The 19,800-nt window shown below is 37.9% G+C and overlaps 1 protein-coding gene across 8 annotated transcripts in view; it reads right to left on the reverse strand.

Moving 5' to 3' along the window:
* Positions 1-19,800, reverse strand: part of LOC149610624 (potassium voltage-gated channel protein Shaw-like) — a 227,563-nt gene that overhangs the window by 108,997 nt on the left and 98,766 nt on the right. For all 8 annotated transcript variants that reach the window (XM_089859341.1, XM_089859339.1, XM_089859337.1 and 5 more), the window contains one exon: positions 8,798-9,664. In XM_089859341.1, coding sequence (XP_089715467.1) covers positions 8,798-9,337 — 540 coding nt within the window. In that variant the 5' untranslated portion in view covers positions 9,338-9,664. The remainder of the gene's footprint in view (positions 1-8,797; positions 9,665-19,800) is intronic.

A 19,800-nucleotide genomic window follows, 5' to 3' on the forward strand; every position in this document is an offset into this window, starting at 1 on the left:
GTTGAAGTCTTGAAGAATGGCATTTGTTGGCGCCACAGGGTCAATGAGGGAAAGCGCTGTTTCTGGCACGACGCGGGCCCCCTGTTCTAAATCATCGACTGACGAGGTGATGAACTTTTCCTTTAACTAAGGCCCTTTCAACCTCATGTGTCAAGCGATATATCACATTCAAAGATAAACGTTCATATTTCTAAGATTTAGACATTTAAAATGCGTACTTCCTATTTCGCTTTAAATTTCTATTCGGAAAAATGTAAGCAGCATGGAAAATTCCCACCTTGTTTCAATGAGATTTTCTGGGTTTTAATTGTAGTAATTGTCATTCAAACGGCACTGCTAAATAAGGAAAAATCAAAAAATGTTTCATAAATACACCTTTTGAAGTTGAGACAATAAATGTCTTAAGCTATCCTTAAAAAGAAAGGATTTTAGCATTTAATTTGTAACGCATAAGTTAAATATAAACAATACCCCAAAGAAGTCTAATCACAAATAGAATTGACCAAACTGGAAGTAAATATTACAAAAAGAAAGAAAACTGTCATAGTAGCTAGGTAACCCCAACTTGCAGTCGCCGGATCTCATCTATAATCTCTAACCCCTTTAGAAGCAAGAGAAATAACCTTTTGCACTAAATTCGTAAGAGAAATGACCTATTGAGCTAAATTCGAATTAAATTTGTTACTATACTTAATTTACGAGTTAAATTCTCGATGAAAATTGATGATTTTAGTGGTGGATAAAACCCTTGGGTTTATACAGGCTAGGTATTTTTGGATTCGAACCCGGACTATGGCACAAGTTTGCTAGTGGCTGTTCAAACGTTGAAATCCATAGTAAGTTCATCCTTACGCGGATAAAGATTTCCTGTGTCGCATAACCCTTCGGTTTTGATTAAAACATCTGAGTCACGTATACAACACATAATCCATCAATGTTTTAAACTCAATAAAATATGGATGATTTGTTTCTGATGCTTTCAGTTTATAATTAACTGAACATCGTAACAATATTTCTAACAAGTTGAATCTCACGCTCGTTTTGCACACACCCCAATCCTTGTTTGTTTAAGCTTGGGAAAGATATATAGCGTGTTCTTTAATCTAAAATGAAATTACCTTTTTTTCCCTACAAAAATATCGCTTTATTCTCAATATACGTCTACATTAATAGCTTTAATAACCACCGCCCCAATTGTAGATGTATACCGTGGTCAGTACGATACTTGGGCTCGACACGCGAATGTATTCCATGCATGCTCGAACGAACTAGGCCTACTAGAGCGCTCTATAAGTTATAGACCAGGAACCCATTGACAACTAGCCTGATAGAATTACCCCTACTCCTTATTCCTTTGTAATACCGACATCGGAGGAACGCCATTGGGATTTTAGATTAAAGGGAAAGCCTTAATAATGTCTTTTACAGAGACTTACAATTGGTAGTCGGACGTTCACCCAACTGTCGCGTTGATCCAAATGTCGGCCTTATAGGGAATTGTCATTGATTCACCCAATAGTTTGTATCCCCTATGTCTGTTTGTGGGAGATTTGTGCAAATACATCAATTCTTTTCCGATGCATCTGAACGAAACGTTTCAAATATATCGTGCATGTGGTGTAAAATTTCATTAGATAACTTAATTTTTATCGTGTATGGTTTGCAAAATCATCCACTTGCTTCCTCCGAATTGAACCTTAAACGCTCGATTCATACTAAAAAAAAAAAGTACCAAATGAACACACGGTAGGTCTATAACATCAATCTGATTAAAACTGCTATTGAAACCACTGTATGTTTTTGGCAATTGCAAGATGATGATTCTTCATACCGGACTTGGGACTTACCCTTTAAAACCTAGGAACGTATGAATTCGGCTAAAGGGAATTGTACCTCGAGAGAGAAAGGCTGAGAATAAAAAAGAAATTCGGAATTGCAAAAGGGAGGTACTAACGTGTTCGGTCGTCGTTAACCGATGACGTCACGCTCGCAATTTGGGCGGTGGCTCTACTTCTCTTTTCCCATATAGAATAAAAGGAGTTTAAATGACGAACAACGCGCCACTACGTGTACTCTCGACATATACCTCCCCTAACTCTTTTGTAGAATAACGGTCAGCAACGTAATTATTTAACGTGGGGGGAAAACCCGTCGGTCATACATTCAACTTGCCTGACCTCAAGGTTAATAACTAAGGGAAGGTTGGCTTCCAGTCTAGCAAAACATACACTCAATTTAAATCAACAGCTAATCTAGGCTTAGCAAGATATGATCCACGGTTACCATTTTAATATTGAAGTAATCAGGGTATAGATTCCATTGGAATATTTCTAATGGTCGGAATCGTATCAGACTTCAGCACAACACAATAGGTTGAATATAGGTTTATCTTAAAATTCGGCGGAGGGAGAGTAGTTCATTACATTTTTAACTAATTAATTGACGTTACTTATATTTATGTGTACTCAGTACTCACAGGGAACCAAATGTTAAAAAATTATTTTAGTTTCATCTCTAATTCACCCGTCAGTTCCACAGCTAGGCCTGCCAACCACAACTTAATCAATTATCTAGAAATTTGTTCATAATCTCTAATAGACTTCCCTTTTAAAGTAAATAAGTTTTACTAGAAAACTTAAAAAATCGATATATGGTTTCAATATAACTGCACACTGAAAGATATAGAGAAGGGTTCTCATCTTCGTATATCCTGGCTCCAGAACGGGATAATAGCAGAAGGATGACACTCTGTATAGTCTTTACACTTTAGTTATGTAACATGATTCTTCTCAGGCTCACCCTTTTTGTTTGCTCTCTCGTTCAAATTTCAGATGGGCATCGCTCCGTGGGGTGAATTCTATAACTGTTTGGTACTAATTCCTCAGCCATCAACCCACGAACCTCTTCTTGACGTGGGACGAAAATCCAAAAGCATGCCTAGGAAAAAACTTAAGCTCTAATAGACTAACTATTTTTCGGTTTAGTAACCTTGCTCCAAATGTTCTAATGTTGGGAAGAATCATGTTACAATTACTTCTGCTGGTACTTAGACTTGTCTAAGCCTTATTTCCATTAAACGTGCCTGTAGCATGGAAAGCTAAAGAAGATGTCCAACATACTGTTTAAATCTATGAAGCTTGACTTTGCGTTTTTGATTGTGTATGCATCACGAAGTTGGTTTCGTAACGTTTTATACGCAATTTGCATTCACCGAACGACTTTTCTACCGCTCTCTAATCGGTAAGGCTAGGTGTAAAATTTTCAAGCTTTCGATAATTTAGCGTAACCTCGCTGTAAGTTGGCTTTTAGTTTAGTCAGTGCCTGTAGTCCCGAATGGTAGAGTTAAGACCTTTGAGGTTTTAAATTTTTGTTAATATTCTTAATGAGATGAATATGTTTAAAGCCACCAGTAAATAGTTCTAAAAGACAATATTGCACGTGAAATAAATTTTAAAAACGTGTTTTACAAGTCTAAGAAAAATTTCAGAAATCGAGGTAAAAAGTTTAGTGTTACCCTAAGAAAAAAATTACCAGAAGCTTACATCCCGAAGAATTATATGTTAATATTATACACCTTTCTGTATATAAATTGTTTTCCAAAACAATTATTTTACATTTATTCCGTTATATTAGAAAATGTGATTAATTGCACTGATGAAACACTAATTTATCTTGAATTAAATTTAATTTCCGATTAATATTCTTTCCTCTATTTTAGAGGTTTCTTTTGAAATTAAATTTCCAAGAATTAAAAGGCTTCAGCCTCTTGGAAAATTAAATTACCCCTTCTAGTGCATCGTCACCTTTCAAAAGGAGCATGTAATGAAGAAAAATAAGACTAGACTTCAAATTAGTCGCTTGCTACTACAATAGTGATTCGCTATATTTCATTACTCAAATATTCAAGTTAGATTTCTAAAGCTATTTTGTGGGTGTTTTCAACGATTTTACGCGACTGCACCGGATTTCAGCGAGTTTTTGCGATTGCGTGTAATTTGTAGAATACGCTTCAAATGATTAAACCTGCATAAGGCTAAAATTATAAGGGTCATTGCCAAATCTCACCAGATGATTTAAATTTGAAAAGCGTTTGTTATTGACGTGAAACTTTTAATTTTTCGCAATAACACCTAGCAATATACTCTTTTTGCATTATAAAAAAATTGCCTTTCGTTTACTATTCCTAGCAAAACTAGAAATACGTTACGCGTATTCTAGGGGCATCTCCCTCCGAAACAGAATTCCCTAATTCATAAGCCGTGAAACTCTCAAAACTTTGCGGTCCAGTGGATCCATTTGAATTTTTTGTTCAATGGATGCTTCGTGACTTTTCTGAGCAGACTTTACCACATCTCGGTACTTAACATTTGACAAGTAAACTAATGACTCGAACTTCTTGTTCCCCTTTAATAACTACGTCTGAGTCTGACCTACACTAAAGGTACACCTGAAAGGTTTGAATGGGTCCTGACACCTCGATGCAGCGGGGGGAATAAGGTAAATAAGGTAAAGGATAGTCGGAAGCTGTGGGCTATAGGTTCCCAGAGTAGAGAGAGGGGGAAAGCTTCACAGCGGGGAAAAGCCAAGTGAGAGTTCGCTGTTCTGCTCCAACCGTCTCATTCCAAGCACGGACCTTGGGCCAAAAACGCCTGGGAGGGAAAAAAAAGAAGCGGGATCGAATCATACATCACTTAACAGAGCGAGAAGGAGCCTTTGTAAAGAGGTAGGACAATAGTTCCAATTCACTCGCCACCATTCTAGTTTATACCCATTCCTAAGTTGCTGAAACAACCCACGAAGGACTGTTACGGACTAAAATGGTTTAATTCTATTGTTAGTAATAATTCTAGCGTGTTTCGGCATTTGATTATTTTGGTTAATGGCATGCCGCTTTAGAAAAATTACGCTTTTACTTGTTAAAACGAGGAATAAGGCTTCGGGGCTTCAAAGTACCGAGAATTTCTATTGGTTGCATCGAGTTTATTTCAATTAACTCACCTGAAACGTCGAAATTCCAGAAATACTTAACATCTCCGAATTTATTGTTATGGCCTTTGATTATTTTAATTTGAACATGCAGAGACAGGTATTGCTATCCAAAAATTAAGCTTGCACTTGTTACAACACCGAATAAGACAATAGGAATGTGAATTACTGAGGTATTTTGCCTAGACAGTCTTAAAAAAAGGCATTTTCTCAATTATCAATCTTGCAATTGAGCGAACATTTTTGTAATCGAGACAGCATGAAGTTTATTTTCAAGTGTAACGTTTCGTTTCAACGCGTAATTTTTGATAAATGTTTAAGGTTAGTTCAGAAAAAATAGATAAAACTGTAGAGAAGTTTCCATTCATCGCTAATGAAACATAAATGAAAAGATAAGAAAAAGCGAGCAAAATGTAGTCGTATAGGATAGAATTGATAATACTGTTATTTCTAAACATATCAAAATCAAACGAGTTAGTGCATGATGTGCTTAAATCCGTGTAAATTAAGATAGTAATAGTATAATAAAAATATTTAAGATAACAAGAGGCTTTATTTTCCCAAGGGCACCGCATAATAAGCATCTAGCGTTTAAGTCAACTTCGCTTGCAAAATTTCAGTCAATCAGTGACTGGATGAAGTTAGTTCAAATGACTATTGTCCGACTCCTTGGAAGCTCAGTCTGTACGGAGCGAGCTTAGACCCCGTAAAAAACCGCAACACGGCTAACTCTTGGTTTTCTCTTACTGTTTCCCTTAAGGGTCGCAATCTAGGCGATTAATGTTCGGAAGTGGTAGTGTAGAGGCATGCGGCGAGAACTCCTGAAAGCTCCAACGTCATTTTTAAAACGGTAGCTTCCGTAAAGAGAAACAATCTTCTTCATCACAGCTTCTTCCGAAAAAAAAACCCCTCAAAACTTCCTAGTTTTCCCAACTTTTTCCCCAAATGAAAGAAATACAACCGTTATACGCCATAGAAATACCAAGACACTAATCGAAGTGAGCAGGTAGAAAAAAAAAAGATAAAAATACATTGATTTCTGCAATCAGTTCCTAGAATTGAACTTCCGTATCCTTGGGGATTGATTGCGCATCAGATTCTTTTTCAAACGACGCTTTTTTATTTTTTGGATGGTGAAATACTAGGCCTACTGGTTCATAGAAATTGCATTGAACATTTGACTCCCTAGAAGCGTGCTTATGTCGTAAACATTACTGTTCAGCGGGAGAAACATTTTTACAGACGCTCGTAGAGATTGCATTGAATTTATATTTCCTAAATCGCCCCTTTCCCCGTGAACACTTTTAATATACTATGCTTATCCTGCAAACTTCTAAATTGGGCTGTTGGGTAAATTTCATTATCCTATGAGAAGTATTATATTTTTGACATGGCTATTAGAGATGCGAAATTACCGTAATTTTTAAAAACGATAATTTAGAAAAATAACAATTCCGTTCTGTTGGTAATTTGCGGTAATTAATTTTTTCACGTGTATATAATCAACTAAACCACGTTGAATGTGAGCACTTTATACTTATGCGGTTCATCTCGTTAATGCCACCATGGTAACACCGAAAATGCTAAAGACTATTATTGCTTAGCCATTGCGGGTTACGCATTTTCATTTTTGCAGTGTCAATTGCAGGGTTTTAAACCCAAACGTGCAGCTAGACTGGATGCTAGTCTGTAAAATATTTTCGCTATAAAGCCAATGTGAGAGTATTTCAAAAGCGTCTTTCGTTACTGTTATACATAAATAACTGAAAACGCAATGGTCATTCTCGGAAGATGTTTGCAAACAATATCACCAGTGGCACATTTTTTTTTAATATATTCTTGCGGAATGTAAACCTTGCACGCTTCGCCGAGTGATTTAGGCCTAGTTGGCGAAGAACTATGGAAAAGCTTAACTAGACTCTTTTTCGTTTGGGTCTGCTGGAGAAATGCGAAATAAGTTCACCTTGTATACTAGCATAATGGAAAACATTTTTGGGTCACTCCTCATCTTTTACGGACTGTTTTTTTATCCAAAGTGAAAGGAGAGCTTTAAAGGAGTTTTTTTTAAACTGGTCGAGCTATGAGCCGTCTCGCTTTCTTTGTACGTATCAAATGTCTGTTTACGCGGCCTTCTCAAGCGAGAAAATACTCTTTTCGTTGTTATTCCGCGCCTCTGTTTTTATGTCGATACCGATAGAAGCCGTCTAGGTTCGTCCAAGGCTTAGCTTAAGAAAATTCCATTTTCTTGTTTTGAGTTTCTCGACGGCTAGCGTGTCTTTTCTCCTGACTTTCAAGTCCCGCGTTTTTATACCATAATATATACAGGGTGTTTCCAATAAGAATAAAGAAAAGTGTTTCAGAAATAGCATCAGGTGTCCAACACCAAGCTACGTAGATATGAACCCCCAAAACTAGGTAATAATCACATCTCAAAAAAAGGTTTAAAATTAGTTTAACCATTTCATTAACTACTGATCTACTAGCCTACTACGGAGTTGTGTAGAGTAAATAACAATCAGAACTTAAAAGCTGGTTTAAAAATAATTTAACCTTTTCATTAGCCACTAAACTACTGTGGTTTCCACCATTTTCCTGGCAAGGCCTCAAATATTATTTCGTCAAGAAATTTTGTTAGATTTTCTGACAGTCATTTTTTAATATGACCGCAGATTCAAACCACAAATCACGCATCGCTTGTATAGAAAGTTAACCAGCTCAGTAAACATCAGCCAACCGGATGTTAGTTTCTTTTCTGACAGTCATATTTAAAGTTCGAGGTATATTTGAACAAAGCAACCTATGGGACATACTGAACCAGTACATTTAGCGTCATTCAAATTGATTTAAACGTATGGAAGTTATTGCGTGAAGCAGGTTTTTTTCTTTCACAGTACAGCGCGGCACTAAACACCGCTGTGAGGTAAGCTATCGTTGACAAGGAAATTGCATAGCACGAAGCTAATCCACAGCACAAGGTGATAGAGCACAACTAGCTTTATGAGTCACCAATATCAAGATAGTATAAAAAGGTCTAGTGCGGAATTGCTGGCAGCCATTTTAATAGGCTCGTTATTTTTACCACTCAGGCTACAAATGGGAAACATATCTCATGTTTATAAGAGATAATTTTCCGGGAAAAAAATCAATAAACTGGGTACTGTAACATCTTGTACGGTTCCAGTACTATGGATTTTCTTCGTATTATGTAATTCCAGTATAAGCAGTATACATCTACGCTCTAATTTATGAACTTCAACTTATCGATATAATACCGGTGTTTCGGTTAGTGGTTCAAGCAACATAACGATTTTCTCTATTTCTGATGTTGTTTAAAACTCTACGAGTGGGAAAAAACATCGTTGCAATTCTTCAACATAATGTTAAACATTTAAAGTATCATTGCAAGTTGTTTTTACTTTAAAAATTCATTAGTAAACCGTAAATTTTTAGTTTCGACAATTTGTCTGAAGAAACACCTAATATACTTTTTTGGGAATTTGCAAGATGATCATGCTTAATATTGATTTGGAAATTCTATGGATATTGACTTCATTAAGTGGCTTTTCAAATACCTATATTTGGAAAACTATCGGTGTTTTATTTCAAAGATACGACAGTTATTGGCAAACAAATCGACAGGGGAGACGTTCAGCTGCAACCATTAACGTTATTATAACGTAGAAACGGTTTAACGAATATATCCCTCTATGTTAGAGTTGATTCTGATATAACTAATATTTACGTAAAAGAATCGAGTCCCCAACCGCGGAAACCGCGATATATTTAGTACTGAGATGAAATTGGGTCTTACCTTTGCCGCGAACGAAGAATAAGGTTCGTCGAATAGCAACCATATTTTTGGTTTTACCCTTTGCCAGCAGGACAATTTACCCGCCATATAGTCCTCCTCCATGCCGAATTTCCTGGCTAGTTCCTCGTCGCACAATTTGTCGGCGTCGATGTCGAGAGTGTCCAGGATAGCCAGGGTGGCTTTTGTGTCGCGATGGACGGTGTATGTCATCCAACAACAAGGCTCGACTTGGTTGGCGTCCAAGCCCCAGAATTCTAGTTCCTCCTCAAAGAGAGGCCCGCACACGTTTGTCGGGTAGTGCAATTTACCAGTCCGATAGTAATTTAATATTTGCGCGAAGACGCCCGGATGTCGGTCGAAGAAATATTCGTTCAGTACCGGATCGTAATTAGCCAAAGCTTCGGTCAGCCTGGACAGTCTAGTGGCCGGAATCTTTTTAAGAGTGGCCTTGTACGTTTCGAAACGAATGCCGCCGATGTTGAGAATGACCCTGTTTTCGAGGTCCATGGTGCCCCGGTTGAAAGACGGCGTATGGTACATGACGCTCCCTGCGACTCAAGACGACCGACACGCTCGGCCCCACACGAGTTGGTCCGAGAGCGCAGCGAGGACGCCCCGTCGAAGAACGAGTTCGCGACACGCGGCCACCTTCTCTTGCAGCGCGAGGGTGGATGGAAGGTCGCCGCTGGAACTGGGAGGACACGCGCGTCGCCAAAGAGAAGACGGCTCATAGCCTACCGACAATTTCGAACCCGAACTCGCGCGAACACAACATGACCACCGCGAAGTATTCCAAGGGAAACTGATCAACATGGCGCTGCCCAGAGAAGTCCAATTTTCTTCCAACAATATTTTTTGGATAACGATCTGCAACGACATGAAATACAACTTTAGTAAACTATCACTGGAACGGCGTCATCTACCATACAATTAATCCTTATAATAATTAAACTCTTTCGGCAACGAAACTGGAATCGATCTATATTAAAGTAATTACGTAATATGCCAACCGTTCAATACTTAAACTTTTATTTTTATTAAGTTTTAAATTATGCACTACGTATTTAATTCTTTCTTTCCAAAATAATTTTGGGTTAATAATATTGCGATTTTAACCAAAAAGTTATAGGTTAAATTAACTTAAGAACATTGCTATAAAATAAAATTAGTGTTATTTTTGTAGAATTTGTAAACCAATAAAATGAGCCAGCGATAGATTTCATCGATGTCCACTCCCTCATTACACCATCTATACCGCCGCGCGGCTTTGTTTAAGCCCGGCTAGATAATCTTGCCAATGTAAACTCTTAAGGGTTAATACGAAATTCTACAGGAACAGTAGCACGTGAGATGCTACTACTCTTGCATCTTAAATGAAGTACAGCTTAACTTAAGATGCTGGGCTTACATGCCTTTAGAGTTCAGGCAAGCCAATATTGTCTCTAAGCAAAATCTTGTAATTCAGTCCAACATGAAAGCCACATCAATGCCATTTTTACTAATCATTAAATGAGAATATGATCCAAGTTTATTATTACTTCTATTATATTTGTAATGCGCTATTAAGGATATTGTGCTTTGGTATACCATGTAATTTTCGTGCTCACGTTGCGTGCATACCCTAAAACGGAAAAGCTCTGAAGGGGAACTGAGCCCCATTGCATACAGGTCTCTTCATCGCATGTTTTAGGCTCATTTTGGATCCTAGGCTGCACGATATGTGCTAGATCCCAATTTTTAGCCAAAAGTACTCTTTGAAATTACTAAAATTTATTTTCTTCACTCCCGTATAATATTCTTCCTCTACATCTTAATATTTTACTTTAAATTTTGATACCGGACGCACAGCTTCATTAGCCATCTCCTGTCAACATTTAATCACGGCCAAGCGGATTACTTTTCATTAGGCAGGCATTTTTTTTACATCGAAGGAAGGGGAAACTTGATACATCTTTTAAACAGGTAACTTAATACATAAAAATATAAATTTAATTAAACTTCACCGCACTTGTGTACTAACATTACAGGTATCATATTAGTATACAATACACCCGGAATATAACGCCAGGTTATGTTTGGTTAGTTGAACCGCAATAGTATTAGGCCAGGTAAAGTAAGGTTTAGTTATTTCCACTCCAATAGTATTAGGTCATGCAGGTACGGTTAGGTTTAGTTATTTCCACTTCAACAGTATTAGGTTAAGTACGGTTCGGTTTGTTTTGGTTATTTGAACTTTAATAGTATTAAGTCCGGTAAGGTTAGGTTAGGTTGAACCTCCGTAGTATTAGGTCGGGTAAGGCTATATTATGTTTGGTTATAGAACCTCGGTAATATTAGGTCGGGTTGGGCTATATTATGTTTGGTTATAGAACCTCGGTAATATTAGGTCGGGTAGGGCTATATTATGTTTGGTTATAGAACCTCGGTAATATTAGGTCGGGTAGGGCTATATTATGTTTGGTTAAAGAACCTCGGTAATATTAGGTCGGGTAGGGCTATATTATGTTTGGTTATAGAACCTCGGTAATATTAGGTCGGTAGGGCTATATTATGTTTGGTTATAGAACCTCGGTAATATTAGGTCGGGTAGGGCTATATTATGTTTGGTTATAGAACCTCGGTAATATTAGGTCGGGTAGGGCTATATTATGTTTGGTTATAGAACCTCGGTAATATTAGGTCGGGTAGGGCTATATTATGTTTGGTTATAGAACCTCGGTAATATTAGGTCGGGTAGGGCTATATTATGTTTGGTTATAGAACCTCGGTAATATTAGGTCGGGTAGGGCTATATTATGTTTGGTTATAGAACCTCGGTAATATTAGGTCGAGTAGGGCTATATTATGTTTGGTTATAGAACCTCGGTAATATTAGGTCGGGTAGGGCTATATTATGTTTGGTTATAGAACCTCGGTAATATTAGGTCGGGTAGGGCTATATTATGTTTGGTTATAGAACCTCGGTAATATTAGGTCGGGTAGGGCTATATTACGTTTTGTTATAGAACCTCGGTAATATTAGGTCAGATAGGGCTATATTACGTTTGGTTATAGAACCTCGGTAATATTAGGTCAGGTAGGGCTATATTACGTTTTGTTATAGAACCTCGGTAATATTAGGTCAGGTAGGGCTATATTACGTTTGGTTATAGAACCTCGGTAATATTAGGTCAGGCAGGGCTATATTATGTTTGGTTATAGAACCTCGGTAATATTAGGTCAGGTAGGGCTATATTATGTTTGGTTATTTGAACCTCTATAGAATTAAAATAGTAGAAATTAGCTCAGGTGACGTAAGGAAAGGTTAGGGTATGATGATCTATTTGTACTTCATACCGAGGAAAACTGTTCAAAACACTGCTCTCTCCCAAAAACAGCAGCATCTGTTTCTAAAACATAAGTTTTGAACTATGCCGTTGTACTTTTGGAACCGCTGTTGCTATTTCGGGAACTGCGCTACAAGGTACTACACCCTTTACCACGGAGAAATTTTATCGGAGCGCGTTACATTGAGTTCAATATTGGTCCGTTTTGGCAGATTACTAGCAGGCAATGGAAAACGGCATCATGTTGCAGAGTTATCACTAAATTTTCTTATAAACAATTTCTTGTTTCTACCCCTGAGCGCTGTAAATTTTGTGGTCAGTTTGACGGACCACACGATAGGCAGGAGTTGAGGGAGCAAAAAATAAACGAGCATTCTAAGAGATCTGTGATGTTTACCATTGCAATGCAGAATCGGCTCGATATATATTAATCAAAAATGTCTTGATTAGAATCAAGACCTTAAAAGTATCGATAAGACTGAGGTTATCAATTGTCTGAAGGATCAGATATTATTTTTTCTTTTTAATTGAAACTTAAATGCATGCTTAAGAAAAAACAACGTTCCATTACCGTTTTCCGTTGAAATAAATTATTTTACTGGTAATCAATTTCAAAAATTTACTTATCTCGGCTTTTCGACCACAATTCCATTCCCCGAAAACATTTTATCATTACATTAATTACCTTTGGGAGAGTACGTGTATGGTTTTCGTTTTAAAAGGTTCCTAAAGACGTTACATCCCCATTCGTGACCGGCACGCTTCGCAGTGGAACATTTTAATTATTCTAAAACCAATGGCGCCAAATTCAATAGGGACAGTAACATTTTTACTCGCGGTTTTGCAAAATGATGTAATATCAAGTGTACTTTAGTGAACCGTCGTATTGTTCTTTTTCATAGTTCAGGGCATGATCAGTGTTACTGACCAATTTCTCTATCTAGTTTCTAACAATGGTTAGAGCCTATTTGATAGGGCACGGCACAACGTTATATACATTTGTAAATTCTAAGTAGCACAAAAGGAAAAAGAATCCATTTTTTTATATTTTGGTTTCAAATAAATAAACTCATGATAGTAGTTATAACGAACAGAAAGTCAAGGGAATGGCACCGGTAATGAGCAGCAAAAAGAGAGGAAAGTTTGCTTCAAGGTAGCAGAGGGACATGGTAGTGAAAAAAGTAATCTAGAATTTTGTTCGTTCAAACCTTATTATATCATGAAAAATTCAAGTGAGGAGGCGGCAATACCTAGAAAGATTGATTTTGGCAGATAACAGCGAAAAAATTATGTTCTACACACACTAGGACTATGGGAGAGTTTCTGGGCCGCAGGTCGCACATGATGAAATTTCAACTCCAGTTTACATCAATTCTCCCTGGTCGTACTAGTAGCTGGTTAAGCTATAGTTTGCTCAGGTTCTGTTAGTCTCGAAAGGGTTATATAGTCCTTGTAACTCTTAAAAGGTTGTTGTCATGGCTAAACAGACCGCTATTACAGTTTTTATTGTTTTATGGGTTATTTTGACACGTTATCTCCCAAAAGTAATTAATGTAATGATAAAATGTTTTCGGGGAATGGAATTGTGGTCGAAAAGCCGAGATAAGTAAATTTTTGAAATTGATTACCAGTAAAATAATTTATTTCAACGGAAAACGGTAATGGAACGTTGTTTTTTCTTAAGCATGCATTTAAGTTTCAATTAAAAAGAAAAAATAATATCTGATCCTTCAGACAATTGATAACCTCAGTCTTATCGATACTTTTAAGGTCTTGATTCTAATCAAGACATTTTTGATTAATATCTGTTCCTTCAGTCTTCATTTTAATTAAGAATGTTAAGAAACTGTTTTACATTTTCAAAATCTGCACTAAGCAGAAACATATATAAAGGGGACCATAACTTTAGCTCAAACAGACGTTTATTTATAATGATACTTCAAAAAAAACTTAAATCAATAAAAGTTTGTATTCTTATTGTAATTAACCTAATTCAATTTCGTATACCCTTAAAACAAAGACGATCCGAAATTGTCAATTTCAACTTTTTTGTAGCATAAACTAACGTCTGTTTGATATTAAGCTTAAAACCTTAAACAAAAATGGTCGGGGCTACCCTAAAAGTTCAAAAAGATGATCCAAGATTGTTAATATGCCTAAAAAGTGCCATCTTCAAAATATGTAGTCGGGGAAAAGAGAGCGCGATCGAGTGGGCTATGCAAGTGGTTGGAAGTCGCGGGGTTTGGGACAGGGATAAGGGAGTTGAAATGGATTGGAAATGATGATGGGCGACCTGCGGCACCGTATCTCTCCCAATGTACCTCGCGCACGCCCCTACCCTTCGGTAGGCGATTGCTAAGTGCTGCCGCGTACCGCCATTTTATATGTATGAGAACTAGCTTCTATTTTGAAGAAAGAGGGAGCGCCCTTTACAATTTCGTCCAGTACGACCCTACCTAACCGCTGAGGATGCTGGAAGGACTAGGTTGCCGTAGGTGGGGGTACACAGGCAACGCTATAGATATGGAGGTTTCCACTCCATTCCTCTCTCCTTCAAGGTTGGGACTCCAGGCATAGCCAACTCCATCACGCACTCGACAACGCAAAGCAACTCGCACCAGCGTATGAAATAAGGCGGTGACACAGGGCAAATGACCAGTTTAAAAATTGCCTGGTCCAGTTCAAAAATTAATTCGGTGGGGGGGGGGGGTCAGTGGTCCACGAGAAAACTAAGAAAGTTCAAGGGTAATCAGACTCCACACATTAAAATTCTAATATTTTAATTATCCACTTCTTTAGTTTAGCAGACGACGTGCTCTGGTCAATGGTCACGGACCAGTTTATTCATACCAAGTCAGGAAATTCGCTGGCCTAATGTCCAGTTTAAAAAATGCTTATTTGGTCACGGACCAGAAAACTTACGTAAACGCGACGCGAATGACGAAAACTACGTATTTTCCGACTGAGGAGAGGCGAAATAGCCCGGCCTCCTTTTACGTCCCCCCTTGTACTTTGAAAGTAGGACTGGGACTATGGCGCGCGAATACTTAGGCATCTTATACCTTCTCCCTAGTAAACTAGATATCGCTTCTTGGAAAAACTTTATATAACTAAAACCATGAGTTTAAAACATATGTTCCATAAAAAGCTTCATACAACTTTTGGAAAACAAATTTCAGCACCCACAAGTATCTACAAGCACCCACAAGTACCTACAAGTACCTACATGTACCTACAAGTACCCACAAGTACCAACAAGCAACCACAAGTACCCACAAGAACCCACAAGTACCCACAAGAACCCACAAGTACCTACAAGAACTCACAAGTACCTACAAGCACCCACAAGTACCCGGGACAAGCACCCGGGGCAAGTACCCACAAGTACCCACAAGCACCCACAAGCACCTACAAGTACCCGGGACAAGAAACGGGGGCAAGTACCCAAAAGCACCCACAAGTACCCACAAGCACCCACAAGCACCTACAAGTACCCATAAGTACCTACAAGCACCCACAAGTACCTACAAGCACCCACAAGTACCTACAAGCACCCACAAGTACCTACAAGCACCCACAAGTACCTACAAGCACCCACAAGTACCTACAAGTACCTACAAGCACCCATAAACACCCACAAGTACCTAAAAGTACCCATAAGTACCTACAAGCACCCACAAGTACCTACAAGCACCCACAAGTACCTACAAGCACCCACAAGCACCCACAAGTACCTAAAAGTACCCACAAGTACCTACAAGCAACCACAAGTACCTACAAGCACCCACAAGTACCCACAAGTACCTACAAGCACCCACAAGCACCCACAAGCACCTACAAGTATCCACAAGCACCTACAAGCACCCACAAGTACCCACAGGCACCCACAAGTACCCACAAGAACCCACAAGTACCTACAAGCACCCACAAGTACCTACAAGCACCCACAAGTACCCACAAGTACCTACAAGCACCCACAAGCACCTACAAGTATCCACAAGCACCCACAAGTATCCACAAGCACCTACAAGCACCCACAAGTACCCACAGGAACCCACAAGTACCTACAAGCTCTCACAAGTACCCACAAGAACCCACAAGTACCCACAAGAACCCACAAGAGCCCACAAGTACCTACAAGTACCTAAAAGTACCCACAAGTACCTACAAGTACCTAAAAGTACCCACAAGTACCTACAAGTACCCACAAGAACTCACAAGTACCCACAAGAACCCACAAGTACCCACAAAAACCCACAAGTACCTACAAGCACCCACAAATACCTACAAGCACCCACAAGTACCTACAAGCACCCACAAGTACCCACAAGCACCCACAAGTACCCACAAGAACCCACAAGTACCCACAAGTACCTACAAGCACCCACAAGTACCCACAAGTACCTACAAGCACCTACAAGCACCCACAAGTACCCACAAGAACCCGGGAAAAGCACCTACAAGAGCTCAAACGCCATGTTTTTCTTGCTTAATATCCCTCTAACGGCGTGAATCACGACAAAAACGCCGTAAGTCCAATATAAAATTAGGGCTTAAATGCGTGTCTCTAACAGTGGTAAAACGCCGTAATTCCAATACCCAAAACAACGTAAGTCAAAGTATGTGTTAATAATGATAAAAATCAATACTTAAATTTAATTGATCTTAATGAAACTAAGAAAAGGCACATCTATGGACTGTTATCTTTCATTTAAGATGGTTCCCAAACGTAACGAATGAATAGTTTTCTTTATACACGATCCCAATTAAGGTCATTTTTCAAAAAAATCTCATGTTATCTCTATGGTAGAATATTGTATCTTTCACCAAATGTCGGATTAATTTTATGGATTCTAAAACCACCCTTAACAACTTTTTTCTTTATAGAATTAACTATTAAATGGATCTCTATGAAATTTTAACCACATAATTAGGGCCCAAATTTTAGTTCACTGGCAAAATTTCAAAGCTGCAAACACAATACGAAAAAAGTTACGGCCAATCAAAGAACCCTCCTTTAGCATTAGAGGCAGTATCAAGTCTTATCTAAGAGAGCGACCGCTCTCCTAGAATTAATAAATGCTGGCAGACATGTAGTGATAAATGGAAAACGGCATTAGAGGTAGAGATCGGTCTCAGTGCATTATTTTAACAATATAATATTCTCATCTTATTGCTAGGGAGAGGAATGATGACAGGGCCGAATCAATAAGCGATATCTAGTTTACTAGGGAGAAGGTATAAGATGCCTAAGTATTCGCGCGCCATAGTCCCAGTCCCCCTTTCAAAATACAAGGGGGACGTAAAAGGAGGCCGGGCTATTTCACCTCTCCTCAGTCGGAATATACGTAATTTTCGTCATTCGCGTCGCACTGACGTGAGTTTTCAAAACCCAAAGAGATGCTGGTTGTAATTTAGAGGCGGGTATTAACTCCGGATCTACGTTTGGAAATTAGGCGAAATTTACCTTCTCCCTAGTGAATTAGCTATCGCTTCTTGGCCGAATATAGTACAGTTCTTGGAACTATTTCTTAGAATTGATTATATCAGTCTAACACCGACACCTTTTTTAAAAAAAATCCAATTAGGTTAAATTTTGGTTCATTTATATACGCTGCCGTGAAAAATGATGCGTTTCCCGGTTGCCGCTCCGGAAGAGACTAGAGGCAGTCAATGAGGAGACGAAAAAAGAGCGAAGGACGCATTTACTCAATAAAAATAAATCGACGATGTTTTCGGATGAATATCGACTTTTACATTTTTTTCTCCCAGCCCCTCACCCTCACTTTGCTTTCTGTCTTTCTTTCCATTCTACGTTCGAGAATTGATAATGCACCGCCGTAATATTGTATACGAATCGTTTCTATGGCAACTTGGTTGGTAACAAATAATGTTAAGACAACAATGCAAAAACTGCATTACAAAATAGTGTGGTAGCTAGGCCCGCAAAACCCTTTATTGTCTTGGGTTCTCCACATACCTTTCTAAAAAAACCTTTCCCACTTTTATTAGACCTACTAACACGTATTATAAAATAGATGCAAGCGAGATATAAATTTGTTCGCACGTTGTTGATTAATAAAGACTTCTTAAAGACGTTTTTAAAAGAATTGGGTCATAATAATCATACATGATCAAAAAGAGATAAGAAATCATTATCTCAACATTCCTTTAAGAACAATTTACTCTTTAATAAGAGGTTCTGCTCAATCAGAGCTTTAAACTACACAATCAATAACAAAATACCCAGATTAATATGTATCTTTCCGTTTATGATTTTTTGAAGAACATCGAACGTTAAAAAATTTAAAAACAAGGATAAGAATAACAGTGGGAGAATGAGAGTTTAACTCAAACAATAGGACGAACTGACTAAGTAGTAACATTAGAATGAACAAGTAGAATGGGTTTTTTTCGCAACAATTGTCTTTCAAATGTTACTATTTAAACTTTTTTTTTTGAAGTAAGGTTTGAGCAAATCTAAAATTTGTCATAAGCCCGGTGAAGACTGGTCATTCTGCAAACCAGCGCATTTACGAGCAGACCAAAAGAATTCAAAATTAATTAGAGCTTTTCGAATGACTAAAAAAGTTATTTGAAACTGACAACTGAAACAAAAGTAACTTTGCATCCCAATTACTAATAACGATGAGACTGACAAACTTTTCATTTTTCATTTGTTCTCGACATTAACATCCTTTAAACGTATTAAGCTAATCGAAATTTCCTTAGCATTAGTTCAAGCAACCCTAATTTGAACTTCTCGAATTTTTCTGTAAGCTTTGCGATATAACAAAACATGGTCTACTTGCAACACACGGTTTAAAATTTTTCCGTTCGGTTGTTTTTCGAATATTATTTTTTTGTGATTATAAGTGGCCTTTTTCTTTGAAGAAAAATATCTTGCCAATTTACTACTAAAATCTTTGAAACTAAATTGACACTTGCGGACGAGGTGACGAACTGTACGTCGTAATACGAAACGTTAAAAGCGATTGTGCAGTCAAAACATGTGGCATACTAAACAAGAGAAATTCAGCGTCATTAACGAGTGTCAAGGTGCTTTAAGTTCTTTACTAAAATTGAATAAGTAAGGATTATGACCGTACAAGGTTCGTACGAAATTTTTACATTGAAAATCCCTGACTATTCCAGGTTATCCCTGACCATTTTAAGTAAGTGTTTACCAGAGCCCACTTCATCACACCTGGCTCGTATTTGGCATTGCTCGAAGGAATCTTAGTTTGATATACCAAACGAAATCCCTGACTTCTTAGGAAAAGTTTTTAAATCCCTGAATTATACCCGACTTTTACCCCTATTTTCCATATCCCTGACTTACCCAGGTTCCGTACGAACCCTGCCGTGGCTTTTTCTCTGTTGGGTTTATTTTAGCAACGCTACGTCACACGTTTTTGGGGCGTTGTTAAACTTGTTCCGTCTCGATCAAAATTGCGTCTGCTTCATCATATTCAAGCAGCTCGCAAATTCCCAAGCCTTAACCAATTTCGTTTAAATTGTATTAATCTCGAAAGTATTGGGCTATTTAGAAATCAAATTAAATGATTTCTAGTAATAATAATTATCTCATAATTTTGACAATTTTGAAAATATTTCCTGAATTATCTCGCAAACACTTTCTATTGCTCGCTTACAATTTATCAGTCGCCATTAAAA

The sequence above is a fragment of the Phalangium opilio genome, unplaced genomic scaffold (assembly GCF_054372755.1).
Source record: "Phalangium opilio isolate 3A_F unplaced genomic scaffold, DU_Popi_V2 ptg000329l_1, whole genome shotgun sequence".
In the NCBI taxonomy this organism is placed as follows: Eukaryota; Metazoa; Arthropoda; class Arachnida; order Opiliones; family Phalangiidae; genus Phalangium; species Phalangium opilio.